Source organism: Thunnus thynnus, chromosome 12 (assembly GCF_963924715.1).
Source record: "Thunnus thynnus chromosome 12, fThuThy2.1, whole genome shotgun sequence".
In the NCBI taxonomy this organism is placed as follows: domain Eukaryota; kingdom Metazoa; phylum Chordata; class Actinopteri; order Scombriformes; family Scombridae; genus Thunnus; species Thunnus thynnus.
The window spans coordinates 24,225,155-24,248,182 of record NC_089528.1 but is presented as its reverse complement, the minus strand read 5'-3'; the positions used below and the strand labels follow the sequence as shown (position 1 = coordinate 24,248,182).

Genomic DNA, 23,028 nt, shown 5'->3' with positions numbered 1-23,028 from the left:
TCAAAACCAGCAATTACAAAGAGCTTTACAAGGCAGACATAAACGGAACATAGGACAGAATTAAATGCCAAATACATACTCACATACAGTATATCATTTAATACAAATATAGATAAGTGAATTTTCAGAAGTGACGTAACGTAAGATATTTAACGATTATTTTTATTATCAATGAATCTGTCAAATATTTTCTTGATTAATGAATTAGCTGTTTGATCCATAAAATGTCAGAAAATGGTGAAACTTGTCGGTCACTGTTTCCCAAAGCCCAAGAAGCAACCTTAAACACCTTATTTTGATCTGACCAACAGTCCACAACACAAAACTATTCAGTTTTACTATCATAGAAGACAAAAGAAACCAGAGAATATTCACATTTGAGAAGCTGGAATCTGTGAATTTGGACATTTTTTCTTTAAAAAAAAAGAAAAAGACTCCAAACAATTAATCGATTATGAAATTGGTTGGTAATTATTTTAATAGTTAACAACTAAATAATTAACTGATTAACCGGCTAATCATTGCAGCTCTAACACAGTAGTAGGAGAGCAGTTTCAACATTACCTGTCAGGGATGCCCAGTCTCTTAACACTTCTGTAGACAGACAGAGTATTGGCCACATGACGGTAGTTGAACCAGAATCTGGATGTACACACCTGTGTATTAAACACATATAACGCAAATGTAGAAAAAGGGCAGTTAATCAGACACAAACATGTTTCTTGCATATTCTTGCAGAGTATTGATATTAGCATGTTTGCAAAGGTGAAACATGAATAAATACTCACCAGAACTGCCCAGTTATTTGTGTGACCACTGCTGAAGAATTGTCCTGCGCTATCCTGAGTAACAAGTGAAAAGAGATAAATAAATGCACCTGTTTTTAGTTTTCTTCTCATCACCAAAACAGCAGTTAACCGGCTAGCATGACAGCATAGAAAGCTAACACGAGAACGATGTTTCTGGAGAAATGCGACGTAAAACATACAAATTAGTGCAAATTTCAGACATACGTGCCAAATCTTTACACTCACCTCTATATTGACGCTGTTCGCTGATAGATATGTGGAAAATAAGCTCAATAAAGTGAGTATTTTCATTGTGCAGCACTGCCAGTTGTGCACATCCAGGAAGTGAAAACGAATGGCTCCTCCCAGCGAGCACTTCCGGTTAAACTTAAAAATAAAAGCGGTGTTGTGTGGCAAGGTGGAGAGGAAAGAATCAATAATCAATTTCTACTGAAGAAAAGGAGTTTATCAAAGATTTCATACGAGGTTATGCGTCAGGGTCATATACCATGACATTTTATGGCTGAGCTGGTAAATCATCCGTATTTCAAGATGCCACTGACATCAGTCGATCAATAAATCAAACTTTATTTATATAGTTATTGTCTCTTTTTTTTTGTATCGCACCTATCCACCTGGTTTAGTGTGTCCTGTCCGTCTGGTATTATTATGTATGCAAAACCACCATAAATAAAATGTTCAAAAAATCTTTATTCATATAGCATCTTTTAAACAGATCAAATGCAATTCAAAGTGCTTTAAACAACATAAAAATTGATTTAGTGACTAATGCACACCAAAGCAATAAAAAAAGCAAAAAAGGTTAATTAAATGAGACAAGAAAAGATGAGTAGTTAAGATAATGAAATATTAATAATAAAAGATGATTCAAACAATAAAAATAACAAATAAATAAATAAAATTGTGAAATACTACACAAAATAAATTAGTAGATTAGATTAGTAAAATAATAAAATGTTAATAAAAATAAAATAGAATGAAATAAATTATATATTTCAAATCAGTGGTTCTCATTTTCAATCAGTGGTTCTCATTAAACATTTTCATGTCAAAGACCCCTAAACTGACACAAATTAGACCACAGACCCCCATCTGAGCATCCATTTTTGCTTTTAGATGTTTTATTACAGAAAGTGTATGAAACCCATGACCAACATATTCATACATTCTGGCATTGTGTTACTTATGGATGGAATTACAGTTTAAATAAATTATTGCCCTTTTGCTGGGGACCCCATGGGAACCCCTCAAGGCCCCCTGGTGGTCCGTGGACCCCACTTTAAGAACCACTACTTTAGATCATAAAACATTGTTCTGTTAAGAGATACATCATTTAATGTTTATAACTTAAAAATAAAATCTATATTTTAAGATATTTCTCAGCATATGATTAAAAATTAAACATTGTCAGTAGAATATTTCCTTTTGCTCCACTGTGGTTCATTGTCATAACAATAATGTATTACACAACATAAAGTTCAAATATTGTATGTAACAGCTTGCTCAAAGCTACAAGAAGTTAGTAAAGACATAAATTATAGATAAACTCACAAAATAAGCAATAACACTGTACGTACTGCTCCACTGTAAGTTAAAGAAAAACAGATCAGTAAATAAATAAAAATTTAAAACTGTGTTAAGCACTTAAGAGGATTAAAAGGATTCAACCCTATTGGATTGGGATATGTGGCAGGGATTTCCAGAGTTAGTGTCCAGTTGCCAACACCATACATTTAAAACAAGACAGAAAAAAAAGAATACACATATATCTTTGAGTTAAATGAAATCAAGAACAAACTGTACCTGTTCTGCAGTAACCATATATCATGAATTAAAGAAAGCATGACAAATGTAGCACTTCATTGAGGCCAAGTGGTCCAACTGTGTGGAGAGTATAAAACCGATTTGCCTCAGTGAAGCAGCGAGTTAACTATATCACACCTCTAGGTTTCTATTTCCCGAGAACTTTAATGAGACTGCAGAGCCTGAGCATAATGTCGTGCCATATCATATTCCATATTTTAACTGTGTATAGCAATTTTGTGTTCAGATATATGGATCTTTAGAGGCCTTTTTATGTGTCCAATATACAACAAACCACAAAGACTTTTCAGCATGTAATCCATGTGTGCTGTTGCAGCTTATGAAAGATTTTACACGTTTTTTTTTCTACCAGTAGGTTTATGTTTTTAGCCTGTGGGTTGATTTGGCAACCAGGAAACATTTGTTAGGCAGTTTTCTTGTGTGGGACTGGATCAGCCTGTCTTTCAAACTGTGACAATGTGTTGAGTGAGAGAAATGACCATGAGAGATATACAGAGCTGATTTTATTTAGAGATGGATCACTTTTGAGGATAGTCTAATGTTTGAGGATAATAAGCTTCACTTCACCTGCCAGTGGAGAATATTCAGTGGAGAAGGTAATCTTTGTGCAGGTGGTGGTTTTAGTTTTCTAAAAGAGATTCCCTACTGGTGTGAAGCGCTCTCTAATATGCCAAAGAAATGTATGCTGCAGGGTATTCCCTTTGCTGGAAATGTTCTCTCATTTCAACAGCTTTGGACTGAAATTCTGCAACACTACTGCAGTTTCTGTGTAATTGTCTGCTGTGGCCACTGAGCACAAACTCTTCAGATACTAAACACTTAACAAATCCATGCGGTGGTAAAAAAAAACAACATACAATCTTTCATCAACTGCAGCAGCACACATGTTGTGATTTGGTGTATATTGGACAAACAAAAAGGCCTCTAATGATCTATATTTCTGAACATTGGTTTGAAGGAGCACCTGTCCTTGTCTGACCATATATGTGTTTGATTTTTGCCTTTGTTCTCCCTTAAATGTGATGAAGACACAGTAGAAACATTGGTCTGTTTGCACTATTAAAGGCTGAAAATTAATCAGTGTGCTCCAGTCTTTTCTCATCTAAAATATGCTTTCCAAGCACCTGATTTAGCTGCATATTACTGGGAGATTTCTAAAAAATATTTGTAGCCGTTTGTCCTTTTGAAATCAGCCATTTTCGACACCATCCTTGTTCCCATTTTACAAGAATATCAACTGAACACAAAAACTCTGTTAGATTTTTTGTGACCTGAGATGTCGTTGGGTTGTCAAAAATGTGAGAAACAATGAGAAACTGGGTTTTAATCATTGTCCTTTTTGGTGAATCAGTGCTGATAAGACGGCTGGGTGTGAGTAGTAGCAGCTCTATGTGGTTATCAGAGGATGCAGCTTGTGTACGTTTGGCTTATCATTGCATTGATACAGAATTACTATGACAATGAACAAATTGATTACAGGGCTAAAATCCAGAGAACCAAGACTATGGTTAATTTCAGTAAGTGTGCATATGGGCTATGTAACTATATGGACACTCATAAGCAATTTGATTTCAACTGTAGCAAATATGTCATCATCCAGTGCTCTATAGGGTCATGTTTCTAATTTTTATTGGCAAATAAAAAAGGGGAGCACATTGATCATTTTTCCTGCACAATTCATTGTGATATTACAAAGATTTCTTGGCTGCTGTGATTCCTTTGAGTGTTTTTTCACTATGTGGCAATTCATTTTTAAATATAATACCTTAAGGGGTTACAGCGCACGCGCTTGACTACATGTTTATTTCAGCCTACCATCACATGGCCGGATATGCAAGATACACTGATGAGAGAATAAAAACAGATTAGAAATTAAATGATGCTGACAGCGTCATATTCAAATGCCCTCTCCAGCTAATTGGTAAGGGCTTTGATAATGAGAAGTGACACGGATATCGCAGCCAGCAGATGTCATAATGCATGTCATGTTACTGCTGAGGTAGCCTAAGTGTCTGGGGGCCCTGTGGTAAGGTGAAGCGATGAAAAAAACATACAGTATCCTTCATGCAATTCTAATGTAACGTCACAGCACAGCGAGCAGACAGTCTACTGAAAAAGCAGCACTGAAATCATTTTGACACACAGCAGGGTGCCTTTACCGTTCTGCCAAGCTCTGTAATCCTCTGGACGTCTCTGACTTCTGCTGCTTTTTTGACCTGCAGCATCGCCTCTCTTTGGCCTGCACTACTCATCATAGTAATTCCCTTCTTAAAATGCATCACATTAGAAAATTACAAAGCAAGGATTGTGCTCCATACAAAACAGATCTTAGTCGCATAAATCTAATGATTATTCCATTTCAATCCATAAATTAACATGTTACTGTTAGGGCTTTTTTTTTTATGCTCAACAGTGACTGATTCTTGGTCATGCATGAAATGCTATTCAGCTGGAGTGACCCTCACTATCTAATCTACTTTCTGATCTAATCTAATGATGCTCTGTGATAAGAGGACTCAACGTGAGCAGTTCAGTTGTCAAGAGGATTAGTGGCCTATAAGGATTCAATCCTATGGGATATACTGTACCAGGAAATCAAACTGGCCTATTCCTGGGGTGCCTAAAACAGACAGGATCATGTGACCAGTGGAATAAAACTTTTGTTGGCCTGTTTATTTTCATGCATAACCCAAAATAAAGTATTGTTGTGCAAGTTAGATGATGGTCTTCATCCAGACGCAATGACATCACTGAATGGCTTAATTTAAAAACATTATACACTATACAATGAGCATTTAATCAAATATTTAGGGGGCACTGGGCTGTATTCCTGGTATAAAGATCATGTGAGATTTTGATCACAATAGTTTTTATCTATGCTAAAACTTTACATTCAATTTGTCTTAAAATGTTGAGCTTTAGAAATTGGAAATGTAAGGAATAGAAAATACGCAGAGGAAGTCCGTGAGATTTGGTTGAAAGCTTTGGAAAGTGAGATTCTTTTAGTGTCAGGATGGTTGAGGTGTACCTTTTTGATATGTTTTTTGATGAGGGATGTAAGGAAAACCAAAAGTAACGCATTTTCTGTTCCCAGTTAATATCTGTTTTAACCGAGTGTTTATCTTGATTAGAACATACTAGAAAATCTTAGTTAACTCACATCTTTATCACTCTGTCACGCTGACCGTTTTATGTAAGCTATTATCAACAAACCCCTCAAGTTTCCAGGCCTACAGCAGAACGGTGGAGGCGGTGCGTGCGTGCGTTTTTTGGCACACCCAGCGCGCAACCTCTGTGCCAACGTCAAGGCACACACATGGTGCGTGCTGGAAGCAGGACGCTGTAGGAGGGAAAGACCGACGAGCCACGCATCCGCATCACCGAGGAGGGTGGCGCGGTGGCATCGCCTGCAGGAATCCAGTTGTAAAGTCCGCACACAAGGCAAAAAATGCGCTGAGGGGAAATCTGCCTGGAGCTCGGTTGTTAACCAAAGATTACCTTACGGCGCCTGAGACACCTGAAGAAAAAAAAACGCTCCGGACAAGTTGTAATTTCAGAGGAAAATCCGACAGAAGATGAACACCAGCGATGCCAAGGAGTATCTCGCACGGCGGGAGATACCTCAACTATTTGAGGTGAGAGATGGTGTGCGCTTTGTGGGGATGTGATGAGCGGACTGCGTGCAGATCTGACAGTGTTGTTTTACACAGAAATTCATGTTACTCATCGATGCTTTGCAAAATGCATGTCAGAGTCACGGTAAAGAGGTAAAGATTTCTTTGTGATATGTACATCTTGTTATGATTGATGGAGGTGCGATATCAAGCCTATACTTCTTGATTAAAATAGTGGTTTAAACGAGATGGGAAACCCTGCTGATTCTTTACAAACTGCTTCCTTGAATTATGTTTTGTGATATTATGTCGCCGAAATCATAATAACATCAAACTGCAATTAAACCCAAAAGACTTCCCTCAATTTCTTTGCATAATTTGCTTTCAATTGACGTCATGTTACGTTATGTAGGATTCACCGCTGGAAACTGTATCATTTTATTACAAAAGTGTAGATTAAACACTTGGACATGGTGCAAATAAGATGCCTATGATACGTTAAAGAACCAAATTAGTATTCAATTATAATCATGGCAGCAAAAATGTGATAATATGAAACCCATAAGAAAAGAAATATTAGCGATATATGAATAGTTAACATACTAAAATTAACTATCAATTAAGTCTCTACAGGAATGTCGTGGGGATATTAAAGTGATAGGCTATTATAGAAGCTTAAGAAAATGTCATTAAGCACCATAAACAGTTAGTATGATAACTTTCAGAAATATAATAATGAAATATTATTCATTTTCCTCTGGTGGATAGTAAATGGACTCATCCACTTAATTAGACTTGATCCCAAGTGCAGAGCAGTTAATGTATGCAAGCAATCACTGCTTGTTTATTTACAGGCAGTTTAAATTACATTGAGCAGTGAAGTGACACATCATCATCATCATCATCATCATAACTGCACTGTAATTTTTGCTGCTTACAGCTGCTCCTCATATAAAAGTGTATTCATTATAAATCAGCTAAATAAGCAAGAAAACAGATTGTTTTCAGTGTGTGGTGGGAGTTGTTAGTGAGGAGAGTGAAGGAGATGAAGCGGGAAGTCCCAGAGGAAGGTATTGTTTTAAAACATTCATGGTCGAAGGACAAATGTCGCACAAACACACACTTGACTTGTGTTTTGGCATTAGGTCGGTTCTCACATTCATCACAGTTGCTGGTTATTATGTCTGACAATATAATCATAACAGGTCATCGTGGTTCTGTGATTACTCGCCAGGCTGAGTTCAATTTCATGGGCTTTTGACAAAATTAGATGTTTTGTTCCCCTGGTGGAGCCCAGCCAAGGCAACCAGATATGCACTTGAAAACTTCACCTCATTAAGGCAGGCTGTTCGTCGCTGCCACATTGTCACATAAGAATACATTATAGCATAAGATGTAGCGATGCCAGAACAAACATCTCCTCCCTGCTTCTTATTCCCCCTTCGCATCTCTTCATGTCCTCCTCCGTTGTTTACTCCAGAGCCTGCTGACAGGTTTGATGTACTATCGGCCCGATGACCCCATCGACTACTTGGAGGGCTGTCTGAAGAAAGTCAGGGAGCTCGGAGGACCAGACAAGGTGAGGTGGGATACCTTTGTGGGCCAGGAGAAGAAGCCCCTTCCCCCTCTAAACGGCGGCCAATCACGCAGGTCCCTCTTCAGAAATGGTGAGAAGTGAATGCTGATTGAAAACACATTAGAGCTGAGACAAAAAGTTGATCAGTTGAGCAATTTTGATTATCAAGCAGTTGTTCGAGTTATGTTTCATGCAAAAAAAGCCACAATTTTGGTAGTTTCAGCCTCTTAAATGTAATTAAGGACAAAACAAGACATTTAAAAGACATCACATTAGGCTCTGGAAACTTATGTCATCTATTTTCTGACATTTAACATCAATCAATTAATAATAATTGTTAGTTGCAGCCCTAAAACACATCTAATTCTTCACCTTGGCACTGTATTTTATTGCATCATGTTTTTTTTTTTTGCGCAACTTCTATAATTAGGGGCAAAATAAAAGCTGACTGCTACTGTAGCTACTACAGTGCTACTGTATTTTTTGGCACTTACCTACTTTCAAAGAATGCTGGCAGCAGTATATCTTCCTCTCCTACGCAGTCAGGCTCAAACAGTGTTTTAACAGGAAGGGGTGTTGACATTTGTACTGTACTTTCAGCAGGACTGATGTAGATACATTGTTAAAACTGTTGTGCTACTCTCTGAAATACTAGAAAAGCTTTTAGAGGATGATGAGATAGGAGGATCTTTTTATTTAGCTCCAGTATGAAGCACAGCTGTGTGTTCATTGACACCTTCAGATAGATTCAGTACCCAAAAAAGTGCCGGAGGCGATTGTTGAGAAACCAGAGAATAAACAAACACACAACATCCAAAACACCAGCTACAGATTTTTCAGGTAACTCCTGTTGCATCAAAACCGGTGAAAACAACATGTTCAAAGACGGCATTTACGGCCTTGAACATGCCTGTGCTGCCTTCAGTGACCTAGGGATTTGTTGTCAATCTGTCGCTATACAGTTCAGTAAAAGACGGATGAACGTGCGTAGTAAATTATTGATGTGAGTGTGAATACTAAAAGGCTCCTTATTCATCATCAGTTATCAATACCAGCTGTGGCTTCGAGCACATCTAATCAATTCGGGAAGTACCACAGATGCAAAACTTTGTTAGAATTTGCAAAGCAAAGTGGACCTCAAATATACGACTCCCATGTGGAAAGGACATTTTCCATTTGCATTGTGTGATGATGCGTGTAAACATGTACAGAGGAACTACCATGGGAATAAAATGGAACAGTTACGTGTGTGAGAGTAAAAAATTTGCATCTTGGAGCCTACAGACGTAAAAGTCATGCCACACAACAGGACGTAGAAGCAGGTGTGAAGAGATCATTTTCATAAAAACGGTAGCCTTCACAGTCAGAGACTTAATTAAAAATGTGTTGGGAAATCCAGATTGGTTTCTTAATATTGTGGGAAGGATATAAACTTTACCATCTGCGGTATTGAGCTACTGGGAACTGCAGCCTAATCAAGGATAGAGATTTCTCTGCCCTGCAGTTCAAATCTGTCATGTAACAAAATGTTTGCCGGAAGGGATCTCTGCTCTGGCGTCCTAAATTTATTCTTATGTTCGGCCTGATTGACTGATTTATGTGTTAGACATGTTAAAAGGGCAGAAGTAACCCTGTAGATTCACACGAGGGGCATCATTTGTTCTAATTTGCAACCTTCTGTGTGTTCAGATTCAACAAACCCTTCATTTTCATCTCTGGTACATGTATTGTCTTTGCTAAAATTGTATGATCAATACCATCATCGGTTGTATAATTCATAATACAGTGTAAAAAGATTATGTTTGGTGCTACATATAAATTATAGCAGTTCTGCTCCCCTGGAATAGCATGCAGCAATGATTTCTATCTTTAGTAAATGTGTTATCGTTGTTAAAGTTGCATAATCAGTGGCTCCACTGCCAGAGACGGCAGCATAATTACCAAACTGAATGAAGCAGCTTCATCTCTGTTTGAATTCATCACACTAACGTTTTCATCTCTAATTTACTGTCTGATCGTTAAAACAGACTTTTTATGGTTTTTGTTGCGAAACAGGATCGGGGTTGAAATAAAGCGACACCTGTGCCTATAAAGTAATTGACATACAAAATTACTGCTGACAAAAATCATACAACATGAATCATTAAATGATGATTGAGATGTTTATTGATGAACTTCAGGCTGTAATTTTCTCCCTGGTGTTTTGTAAAAAGAGGCATTCATGGATATTTTACTGAAAAGCCGACAAATTGGTTCTCATTTATACTTTGTTTGTGTGTGTCTGTGTGTGTGTGTTTGTGTGTGTGTGTGTGTGACAGTGTTGCCCGACAGTCCTAATTTCCCCTACAGACGTTATGACCGCCTCCCTCCCATCAGCCAGTTTTCCATCGAGAGCGACTCAGACCTGTCGGAGACGGCGGAGCTCATAGAGGAGTATGAGGTGTTTGATCCATCCAGACCGCGACCAAAAGTCATCCTCGTTATCGGTAAAGGACCAGTACAATATGAATCCATATTAAATCTATAAAAGTATGCACACAAAACAAGAATGAGGAAACTATGAGGCAAATGTAAAGGCCCATCTATTTACTGTTTCCTCATCTGATCTTTCTGATTTGAAGCACTCATATAGACTTCTGCTGACTCATGTTTTCCATTAGATAAGAGACAACAGTTAGATCCTTTTATGTGTAAAAATAGAAAAACAAGCACTGTAACCAGTGTTCCTTTATAGCTTCAGATGAGCCCTTTAGCCATTTATATAAAAAGGTCAACAAAAATACAAAGTAGACGTTTATATTTGCCTCACTGATGATCTAAAAATACATGGCCTGGATGGGAATCTACAAAAGCATGTGTACACTACTAGTGTGTTTTTCCTGGTATTTTGAACGTAACCCCGCCTCTTTCTATTAGTATCAGCGGGGTAGATCTTGTTGCATGTCACTCACTGTGTTAGACGCCCTCTCCTAATCTGATTTGCTTGATGGGCCTCCATTAACCTGTCAAATACATTCATTAATTTTATAAATTAAACATGGCAGCTGCACAATAAGAGTAATGACACTGCTTGAGCTGGACTGAAAAATAGTGCTATTTATAAACCCTCTTCAAGATAGCTTTGGGGTTTTTGATAAAGCCAGAAAACGATCTCACTGTCTGTTAAGCCCGAGCATGTTTTGCTTTTTGGTGTGTGCACGTGGGACGTTCACACTGTCTATAGTGTGGATGATAGTTATTTGTCCTCGCAGCACAAAGCCAGTTCCTATCACGTCTTTGTGAGCACATCGTGCCCTATTTTAAAGGGAAAACAGGATGGCAGCAGCTGTCATCTCTTTGGAGGGGAGTGGCAAATGTTTTTTGTCTGTCAGGTTTGCAGACAGACAGACACACATGAGATGTGTAGGGGTCAAAGGTAGTGGAGGGGTCAAAAGTTACAAAATACTCAGATGTGAGGAAAAAGTACACATTTAAATACATATTAGAGCATCTTTCTGATCCCCCCCCCCCTCTCTCTAGCACAAAACTTTCCCCCTGTCATTACATAAAAACCTCCTCCACATCTCTTTCTAATTTACACTGGCACAAGAATATTTTGTTCAATCTTAAGACTTTTCTTCCTGGCTGCTTAGCATTTAGGTCAGCTTTACGGTAAAACTAGTAGTGTGCATACTGGCTCATATGCTTACTGTGACACATAAATCATTAATGTTATTACTTGCACCTGTGCTTAGTGTTGCTATGATGTCGACCTGTCATGGATGAGCTGTCTTGCCAAGAGTTAGAGATTTATACCACTCATATCAGTCCATTAAATTTTAAGATACAGCAAGGCACTTGTTAGCTTAGCTTAGCATAAAGACTGGGAGCTGGGGGAAACAGCTAGCCTGACTTTTGTTAAAAAACACCTACTGTTCCAGCAGCTTTAAATATAACTGAATATTCAACTTTAGACCTTTATACTAAGCTAACTCTCTAACTCTTGGCAAGCGAAGAAGCCTATTTCATAAAAGCTTGAACTATTCCTTTAAAAGGGAAATATGTTTTGTGAGAGGCATCCTCAATTTCCTTCTCATCATTTTCGGCAGTGATACCAAATACAAACAGATAACAGTTTATTTGGAGTTTTTTGCTGATATGTATCAGCTGAAATAGATTCAACAGATGTCAGCTGTTGTTTTTTTTGTGTTTTTCCACACACCAAGCAACTATGAACCTGATCTTGGCCTAACCGTAAAAGTTTCGGTTTCAAACAAAGTAGGTCATATATGAAAAAAAACAAAAGTATCGACAATATATCTATTAGGAAGTCAGTGTTGAAAAGTCTGTTATCGTAAAGAGGAGCGTGACACAATGAGTCGTACAAATGGGGATAATAGTGCCCACTTTCAGACAATCTCTCCTTGGAGGCACTCATGATGTTGCACTCAGGTGTACATTCGACAAATGACAGAAGTAGTTGAAGAATGAAGCAAAAAATTGAGAGAGAAGTTCACACCACCTCCCTCCCCCCTAAATCTGACCAAATAATATATTAGCGATTGCTGATTTGTCATGATTTTCTTCACTTGGGTGCACACTGCTCTCCTTATCCCTCATTCATCATTTCTGACAGTGAGACCATGATGGAATAAATTACCAACACAGCTTATTCTCCATCTAATTTCACTTCACTCTGGCCTGGCTATCAACCCGCAGCAATTTTGGAGCAGTTGACATTTCTATGGTAACAGTAGCATCTCTGAAATCCTTGAATGAAACATAGTAGTTTAACAGCAGAGCAGCACTCAGGCACACATATACGTAGGTTAATAATCGGGTTATACAGATGGGTAATTTACTTCCACAGTTTCCAGTCTATATGGTTTTAACTTTTGCACTTCTTACTTTTGGATGAATTACTGATTGGCAATCTGTTGAAGTGTTTGTCTGTCTTCTCTTGTTGTCGCTCCTCTGCAAATCCTTTTGTCCGTCAGAATATTTTTTAAAAAAGAGGATTTGTTAGAAAAATGTTGGAGGTTCACACATACCTGTTTCTCTCATCTGCCCCCCCCTCCCAACTTCACAAGCCCTTCTCCCCCGCATACACTTGCAAAACACCCATAATCAGTAATACACAGTCATGCAGAGAGACACACACAGTCACAAACACCCTCTCACACATGTGCAAATACACACACCAAGTCTCACATCTCTCTGGGTTTCTCTCACTAATACACAAATGCGCCTACACAAATACACCCACACACATAATGTTTCACACTCACATAAACACATTTCACACACACACACATTTGCACACTCACACACAACAAAATCTCTCCCCAAAACATCAACAGCTCTCCCTCTGTGCTTAGGTGGCCCTGGCAGCGGCAAAGGAACACAGAGCCTGAAGATTGCAGAGCGCTACGGCTTCCAGTACGTGTCCGTGGGCGAGCTGCTGAGGAAGAAGATGATCCACAACGCCACCAGCAACAGAAAGTGGAGCCTGATCGCTAAAATCATCACCAACGGAGAGCTGGCCCCACAGGTAGTAAAGAAACAGAGAAACAGAGGGGGTTGAGGGGTGTGTGTTTGTGAAACAGAGGAAAATACAAGAGGAAGAATGAGCGCCGAGTGTGTCCAGTCACTCTCAGGTCATTATCACAGTGTGCATTTAACAAGGGACTAATTAGCAGTATCCATATCACAAGCGTGCTGGAGAGAGGGATGCTTATCCGTCTTATTAGCATCCTTCTTTGCGAGATAATGACTCCGCCTGAGTAGAAAATGGGCACAGACCCCCTGTGGTTGTTTGCTCATTCTGACATTGGATCGAGAAGGTTGCACCCTTACGCTTCCCAGTTTCATGAAATTAACATTGTTTCCTTGATTAAAATGAATATTTCACATATCCATGGAGAAAAGAAGAAGCAAACCATAACACAATCATATAAATAACCAAATAGGCTTTCATGTTTCATGTATAAGCCCTTTAACTACCAACCACATAAACTATGTGTTACTGTCAACTATTTTAAAATTCATACAATTTTTTCAATTGCTTTCCTTTTATCCAGACTGCCACTTGTTTCAGGTCAATTGTGTCTGTAGGTGTAAAATAAACAACCTGCAAAGACTTGATTTAGTGATCCATTGCTTAGACCGCTTCACCACACTACTGACACCAAGCTGGCAAACAGCAAGATATATATCACATAAAAAGACCATGAAGTACCTGAGATACTTTACTTGATCAATTCCTTTTAATGCTATGGTATTTTATGCTTCTACTCCACTTCATTTCAGTGACAAACATTGTACTTTTTACTCCTTTACATTCATTTGACAACTGTAGTAACTATGATGCATTTAGAATAACCTACCCAATAGTATATGAAGTAGTTATAATTAGCTTCACTTCAACCAGCTACAACATATTTACTTTTGATACTTTAGGCACATGTTGCTGCTAATACCTCTGTGCTCACGTAAAATTTTGAATGCAGGACTACTGTATAACTTGTAATTAAGTATTTGTACCTTGATCTACCACTACTTTTACTTAAGTAAAGATCTGAATACTTCTTCCACCACTGCATGAATGTAATATTATAATAATATTTTTCAGCATCTGACTCTTAAACACAGACGTTGCAGTGCTAAGTCCAGTCAAAGGCATTTATTTCAGGAAATAGCAAATTAATAGCAAATTGTTATACAGTTAGATTTGGAAGGAAAGACTCTGCTCTGCTCATTTTAGTTAAATCAACAATACTTTGGAACATGAGGAGGAGGTTGGGATGGACGTCACTAGTCAGCAGGTAGCCAAGCAGCTGAACAACAAGCCAGTGGTTGTGACTTTAGTCTTCTGCTTGAACCAGTTTTATGCTCCATTTTTCAAAATGTTTGCATCTGAGATTATTTTGACAAACTAAAAAGACCAGGAAGTTTTCTCAGTGATGGAAATTTCCCATTGCTTAGTTCATTTTTATAGTCTACTAAAACGAGAAGAAACCAGAGGCTGTCAAGAAGGAAGAAATTCAATATAAAAGCTTTATTATATGCTTTAAAATGTTGTCAGTGTTTATGTAAAGTATACAGGATTTGAGCTTGTTGGCTTAAAGACCCAAAACCTCATATTTTATGCATTCTTCTACCCATCCATCCACGTCCCTCTTTTGGCTTTGGTGCAGTTTTATAACACACCGTCACACATGGCTTTGTGTAGATAAATGGCTATAGCAGGTAACTAATGCTACTTTGGTTATCAGTTTATTATTTCACCCAGGTGAGGCATATTCAAAGCTATTCCACTGGGGGCTGTTCGGCTGACTTTGTTCCTCTCAGGTTTAAGAGTAACCTGGGGAAGGAAACTTTTTTTGTTCATGGCAGTAAGTCTGTGGAAGAGATTGAAAGGAAATCTTAAAATCATAAGCAGCTTAGGAGGTTTCAAGCTGGCACTTAAGAATTGGCTCCGAGGTTATTCGTAGTAGGATATAATGGCTGAGAATAGGTTTTTATTTTCTGGGTTTGTTTTCTGATGTAGCTTATTTATTTTAAATATTATGGACAGACTTGTATATAATCTGCTGAAGGGGCTGTGAAGTGATGTTGATATTAAGTTTTTAATTCGTTTTATTAATTGAGTGGCGAGTAGGGCCTGGCATGGTCCAACAAAGCACTGACGTAGTGATTGATGTTGGTCATACTGTGAATAACCTGCTGAGTCTAATGTATTATTGTTTTTGATGAATGTTTTTGTGTCATTCTTGCCATGTCAAATCCACCATCTTGACCCCTCCCCTGCACAACCCCACATCCCCAAAGGGACCATAATGGAAATAAGCCTCTGGGCTTTATTGTGTAATTCTGACTTTTCCTTTTATGTAAGCACTCAATGTCATAGCAGAGCTGGTGTTTTTAAAATGAAATTGTCAAATAAATTCAACCAACCAATCAATCAATCAATCGGTTTGGTTGCCGTAAGGACCTCCTGTCCTAAAAATCACTTCCCCTGAAGATCCTCAGATGAAGGCATCTATCAGGGTTTTATCTTAGATATGAACTGGTATAAAACAGCGAATGAGTGACTGATTCTGGCTGTCTGGACACATTTTGACTGACATGATGAAAACACCTGAGAAGGTGGTCATTTCTGTCATCACTGGCACCGTGTTGCACTGATGATGCAGCGAGATACAAGGCTGGACACCAAGCCACTGCCTGTTTCAGTTCTTAGCAGGTGTCCCCTCATGAATTATCTTCAATAACTGCCTACCTCATCATTTATCATCCCCTCCTCGCATGCCTGGCATGGCACTGCATCTCCCCTCTGGCTATTTACCAGTTGTCAGTCCAGGAACCAAAGAGATAAACAGAAAAGTAGGCCAAGCTGCAGACATATTGGATATGATGTAGTGACTTGTGGCTGTTAGGCATTTAATTTCCTGCCATGATTATTTCAGCAAAGCCGATAAGAATTTGGTTTCATAATGTTGTTTCTGCTTCTGGTTTGAGGAAGAAGGGAAAATGCTTCTGGTATATGAGAAGGAGCCCTGATGGAAGCATTGCTTGTATAAATATTGTTTCATTATGTGTTGAATGACATATTACTGTGTGTTGGTACAAGTTGTTTCAGAATTTACATACAATATTACACTAACACTTAACTCTCTTAACTTACTTAACTTAACTTAACTTAACGTAACTTAACTTAAGGGAACAACTCATATACTTATGTAATGCTTAACTAATGCATGAGTCATGATGATTTAATGCATAAATGAAAGTATGATGTATAAGTCACTGTGACCTTATGTGATTAGTTTATGTTTAATAGTCAATTAATGAATGTTAATTCACAGTTACGTCATACTTTAGGTTAATTGATATGCCACACAATTAGCTGAATTCTAGTTATATTGAAGAGCATTTTATTCCCATGCATTTGATCAGCCTCTATGAACAGTTTTTTTTTTTCTTTTATCTAACTGATAGTGGTTTGCAAACATCTACTGTACATGTTGCTGCATGACCCGATGGTCTTTATGCCATGTTTACAAGCTAGCAACACTAGACAGATTTATTGTACATGATCACGTTGTATCATCTTATACCCACAGTTACTGTGCATATAAAAACTGCCCCCCCTACCTCCTCCCCTTCCTTTCTCTCTCTCAACCAAACCAGTCAAAGCAGATGGCCGACCACCAAGAGCCGGGTTCTGCTTGAGGTTTCTACCCGTTAAAGGGGAGTTTTTCCTTACCGCTGTCACCAAGTGCTTGCTCATGGGGGAATTGTTGGGTTTCTGTAAATTAAAGAGTACAGTCTAGACCTGCTCTGAAAAGTGCCCTGAGATGACTTTTGTTGTGATTTGGCACTATATAAATAAAAACCGATTGATTGATTGATTGAATTAATATATGAAGCAACTGTGAATTAACTTTCATTAATTGACTATTAAGTGTAAACTAATCACATAAAGTCTTAATGACTTGATGCATCCTGCATTACGCTCATGATTCATGCTTTAGTTGAGCATTATGCCTACTTAAGGTTAATATCCCCTATTATAAAGTCTTACCAATATTACTGATTCACAGCTTTAGTGATGCAGGAAGTTATGTAAACATTACAAAGTTATTCTTTTATACTTTATGATACAAATAGCTTCATCAATGATCAATTGAAAAAGTTGCCTATAAAAGTAATTAGTAATAAGAAACTGCTGTAATTTGTAATTAATATTGTTAGTCAATCACAGGCCCATCCAAGAAACGCAGGTGTTTACACTGATTGTATATTAATCAGACAACAGGAATAGTTGGACATTTTTGATAGGAATATTGATACTCCTCTCATATCTGTTTGCTACATACGAAGCTACAGCCAGGAGACAGTTAGCATAGCTTAGCATAAACACCGGAGGCCTGATCTGAAGTCACTGCACCTGGCCAAGAAATAACCCGCCAAAAAATCCCCCATAACACCACAACTTGTCACCTCGCTCTCCTTTACAGCTGCAACAATAAGTCAATTCACTGATTGACTTTATTTTAATAATCAATTACTCATTTCAGTCATTTTTCAAGCCACAATGTCAAATTTCACTTGCAGGTTGCAGGTTCTCAAATGTGACACTTTGATGCTTCTTCTTTACTGTAAATGATGGTAAACTGAATCTCTTTTTGTTTTTGACTGTCGATCAGACAAAACAAGACATTTGATGATGTTATTTTGGAGTCTGGGAAACTGGGATGAACATTTTTCACAGTTTTCTGATGTTTTAGAGACTAAACGATTATTCAAGGAAATAATTGGCAGATGAAAATAGTTCAATCAGGAGAGACAAGTGAATGGAGAAAAGATAATGGTTATTATTCAAATAGAAATGATAGTCATAAGTCTTTGGCGCTTGGACTCGGACATCATCCCTGAGCAGCCACGAGATAGATCCCCCCCATAGAGTCCAGACACTGGTGGTGGTGGTGGTTGATGACTTAGGATGAGACTGATGGCTGATGAAGTGATGGGACTGATGGGACTGATGGGACTGATGGGACTGATGATCCTGCGGAGACTAGGCGGAGATGGGGAGGTGGAAGGTCACACATAACAGCTGCATGCCAGACTAATGCAGAGAGAGAGAGAGAGTTATTTAAGAAGACAGCAACCAGATGATAGGCTAACAATGAAAATGTGTGATCAGCTGGTGACAACTGAAACTCAAACTACACCCCCGGGAATTAACAGCTAGGAAATAGAGTGAGCATGCATGAGAGATTAGTATGACGGAGCGGTATAAGCAATAAAACTACGCCTGGCATGTAAAAGATAGTCTTCCTGACTGAACTTTCACCAAGCTCCATTTGTTGGTTGCAGCCTTATATTTTTTGTAGAGATTAAACAAAAGAGATGTGAAGTGTTTATTAGTGAGTCTTAGAGGTGCTGTTAGGTGAATTATTATATTTTATTATATATGTTATGTTTGGACAGATCCAGGATAGCTGCTTCTCCCTGTTTCCAGTCTTTATGCTGAGCTAAGCGACTGCTGACTCTAGCTTCATATAAAATTAATAGATATCTATATAACTCTCAGCAAGAAAATTAAAAAGCATATTTCTCAAAATGTGGAAAGATTCATTTAAATATATACAGTACCAGTCAAAACTTTGGACACACTTTCTCATTCATGAGAATGGGAAGGTGTGCCCAAACTTTTGACTAGTACTGTATTTCTAAATGTTAGACATTTCCCTCTAAGAAGGGTGAAAAATGTCATCTCTGAGTTTTTTAATAGCCTCGAGTAATGAACTGTGCTCAGCTGTGAAGCCCTTCCAGTATTGCAAATGATTAAAAATGCAGCAAGCATTCAGTATCAATTCACTGACTCTCAGACAGCCTCCAAATCAACTTGAAAAACTTGCTGTTTGTCTATAATGCACTGCAAGGTCATATGAGTCAGAATATTTCTGAACTTCTGTTCCCTTGGAAATCCCGCAGGCCTTCTCATAAAAGACTCTTGGATGTCTGACAGTCTGGTCTAAAATTAAAGACCGGTAGCACTTTCGCTGTTGTATCCTTACACTGTGGAGAGATATTTATGTAAAAATGGGCTCAGAAAGATCCAGTGCTGTTTTAAAAAAAAACATCTAAAGAACCATTATATTGTTTTTGAGTTTCAGCACTTGCTCACTATTTTTTGTCTACTTATTGTTTCTTTTTTTCCTTTAAGGAAAAGCACCATGTAACAAAAGCTGTGTACCAGTTCCATACTAGATACTAATAGTATATACTGTAGTATTCTCTATATACTAATTGTCATCATAGCAGTAATAGTACCAGAAGTTAATGGTTAATGTACTCTACCATTTTCGTAATAACAATAAATTATACAGTACATGCACAAACAGACGGCAATCCAACTGCGATTTTGCAAACACACTGCCAGTTAAACTTCACAAAGAGAAAGCAAAATGTTTTCCCAAGATTTTTGTACGTACTCCAAGCCACTCGGCTCTTTGTCAGGTCAAAAATGTGATGTGTTATTTTTATGTTAGCCAAGATCTTCCAAGAAGCTGTATCACCACAATCAGCAACAAGCTTTTTTTTTTTTTTTTTTTTTTTGCTGTTAGTGGCTCCTCCATTTCCTTTGTGATCATCAACAACATACTATAAAAATCACACACAGTGCATTCTTGATCTTGGAAACAAAACAATGTCAACCCAAGGAGCACTCACTTGTTCTAGAGCTTTCGATTGTATCACTCAGTAGTTTTGTTGCATTCAGAGATGTTAAAGTACAATTGGATAAACAGATCAATTGTATTGTGAATCCCCTGATATGCTGTCACAGTTTTCCATTTGCCTTATTTATGGCTCTGGATCACCTTCTCATCATTAATGTTCAAGTGGTTTTAACCAATTTATGTCGTTGATGGATCTCTACTGGGAATGGCAGTAACATCAACAGAACTAATCTCCTCTTTCATGCTCTTAATGGAAAAGCAAATTGTAATTACAACTCTATCAACAGATGGAGTTTTCTCAGTTGTCATGGACCCGCAGACATTCAAACTGTATTATTCTATTAAACATTAAACTTTATTAAACATTATTATGATCAGCTCGAGGACTTAGATATTTTTTACTAGCTTTCTTACCACCTTCAGCGATTATTGCTGTTAGTCCCAGAGGTGTTCAGAATAATTTTTTCAAGTGTGAGTGAACAACAACACATACTCTTGAGAAAGATTATGTTCCAACACCGGGTTTTTAGTTATTTACGTCACTGCAAAAATCAATGGGATTTTGAGTGAAGTTTTCTTAGTTTTCTTTCTTCTGGAACTGAACTTACTGTCCACGACGTTATTAAGAGTGAGCCACAAGTGTGAAAGGAATCCCCCCCATAATAATTCCCCCAACTGAATGAAAAAAGTACACAGTATTCTTTCTGCTGACAATACCACAGTGCAACGTATTTGATAGATATGAAAATTACAACTGTGGGACACTACACCTGTCAGTGATGACGCAAAATGATGATTCATATGTCTGAAACCTCAATATACTGCTCGCCTTAGAGCAAACTACTGACGTATAGCAAATGATGAAATGAAATGATAACAAATAAATGAAAGAGGGAGTTTTGGACCCTAGCTTTATTGATGACTCTCTCTAATTGTTATTGAGTTGTAGGTGGATTGTTTCTATGGGAGTCAGAGACAACTGCTTGATGTCTGGCATTCCTGAGGGTCTGGCATTCCCCCCGACATTGAGCCATGCAGTGGATCAGGGGGCTTTTCTTAGATTAGCTTTTCTCATTCTATCTTACATATATAAATTAATCTGTTCGATGGAATCTAGATTAGGTTTAATCTGCATGGTCTGCCGGGCCACTGCTCACATTCTGTGTGTGTAGGGAAATTACACGTCTGTGTTAGTCATCATTGGGCACGGCCATAGATGTTATTTTTAGATTGGAGCATTGCTCATGTATCTCTGCCATATCATATGATGCATTCTGCCTGGAGAAATATATTCCAACATTTTGACCTCTTCCAGCCATGAGGAAGTGATGCTGAAAGATGCTGGCACTCTCCGGCCTCAAGTGCCCTCAAGACAGTCGTTTTGCTGCATTCAGAGTACAATATTAAAGTACAATTGGATAAATAGATCAATGGTATTGTGAAACCTCGCTGTGCTGTCATAGTTCTCCATTCACCTTATTTATGGCTCTGTATCACCTTCTCATTATTAATGTTCAAGTGGTTGTAACCAATTTATGTCCTTGATGGATCTCTACTGCGAATAGCAATTACATCAACAGAACTAATCTCGTCCTTCATTCTCTTGATGGAAAAAGCAAATTATAATTACAACTCTAAACTTTTTTCACTTTATAATTTGTAGCTACAGTCACACCAGTCATTGTGTGCAAGCGTACGTCGCATCATCTGGCTAATTGGATTTTTTAATCAATACAAATAACTCAACAATCAACTCCCTGCAGATATGCTAATTGTTTACCAGAGAGTAGAAATCTTGCTTGTTGCTCTTTTGACATTTGCACACAAACTGTAGTAACTGAGTAATGATGATTATAAATAAATCATGCTCATGTTCGTTTTCCAGGAGACCACAATAACCGAGATCAAGCAGAAGATCATGAAGATCCCAGAGGCCAATGGTATCGTCATAGACGGGTTCCCTCGTGACGTTGGACAGGCCTTGTCCTTTGAGGACCAGGTGAGTTTCTATCAAGATTTAATTTACCTGCAGTAATCCATTGGTGAAGATTGCTTCTGATGGAGGTTTCACACTTGATCCAGATGCTTGAGTCCCTACTTAGGTTTGTATTTTCAATCATTACCGCGTGTTTCTCACACGTGAGAACTCAGGATCAATAGGGAGACCGTTGAGTGCTGCAAACATAGAGAGCTGCTTTTCATTTACTTGCTTACATATATGAGTATTTCAGAGTTTTAAAGAGTTTTGACCTTTCCTAACACCAAATTTCACTCCATCTTGTTTACTTACCACAACATCCTGTCCTCCTGCCATAATTACTGTCATTTAGACAAATATGTTGTTCAACAGCATTTGGAGCAGTTGGCTTTCATATTTAGTGCAGATTATGTGGGACAACATGAGAGTTGACCACCAATTTGTGCTGGACCCGCAACACCCGAGTTAGATAACAACTTCACCAAATGCACTAAACACTCATAGGAAACTGCCTCATATACAGAAAACCTCTCCAATTGATCCAAGAGTGAAACCACCCTAAATAGAGGTTTAGGAAAGACACAGTGATGTGAAAAACAGCCACAGGTTTTGTTTTGGCATCCACACAAGTTTCAGAGTCACTGTGGTTATTTTGTGACGTAGATGCAGCAAAAATGGAGTCCAACACTCACAAAGAGCTTTTGAACGAGTCACCTGCTACAAGCCAAATATGTAAATGAGTTGCTGCGCGTCATACACTGGAGTTGTTATCTCTTTGATATGATCTCCAATGGCATCAGTGATGAGATCTGAGGATACTAGTGTTGGTTGCTTGGGGGGGTTTGAGTCAAACTACCGAGGGTTTGGCATATTTGATATCAGAGACTGCTTCTCCAGCATCTAGAGGTCACTGTCAGGGCATATGACAAGTTAAAGTCTGCCTCCAGTTAAAAATTTGTTTTTCTTCTTGTTCCTTCATTTGGATGTTTGAGCTTCA

General features: G+C 38.2%; 2 protein-coding genes across 5 annotated transcripts in view; one reads left to right on the top strand and one right to left on the bottom strand.

Annotated features, from left to right (window-relative positions):
• Positions 1 to 1,170, bottom strand: part of pigk (phosphatidylinositol glycan anchor biosynthesis, class K) — a 33,660-nt gene extending 32,490 nt beyond the window's left edge. For all 4 annotated transcript variants that reach the window (XM_067606475.1, XM_067606473.1, XM_067606474.1 and 1 more), the window contains exons 1-3: positions 1,035 to 1,170; positions 789 to 842; positions 565 to 656 (exon numbers count right to left, since the gene is read on the bottom strand). In XM_067606475.1, the coding sequence (XP_067462576.1) occupies positions 565 to 656; positions 789 to 842; positions 1,035 to 1,100 (212 nt within the window). In that variant the 5' untranslated portion in view covers positions 1,101 to 1,170. The remainder of the gene's footprint in view (positions 1 to 564; positions 657 to 788; positions 843 to 1,034) is intronic.
• A 4,749-nt stretch (positions 1,171 to 5,919) lies between these two features.
• Positions 5,920 to 23,028, top strand: part of ak5 (adenylate kinase 5) — a 99,474-nt gene continuing 82,365 nt past the window's right edge. The window contains exons 1-5 of the mRNA XM_067606472.1: positions 5,920 to 6,268; positions 7,728 to 7,914; positions 10,142 to 10,309; positions 13,181 to 13,353; positions 21,939 to 22,052. Coding sequence (XP_067462573.1) covers positions 6,209 to 6,268; positions 7,728 to 7,914; positions 10,142 to 10,309; positions 13,181 to 13,353; positions 21,939 to 22,052 — 702 coding nt within the window. The 5' untranslated portion in view covers positions 5,920 to 6,208. The remainder of the gene's footprint in view (positions 6,269 to 7,727; positions 7,915 to 10,141; positions 10,310 to 13,180; positions 13,354 to 21,938; positions 22,053 to 23,028) is intronic.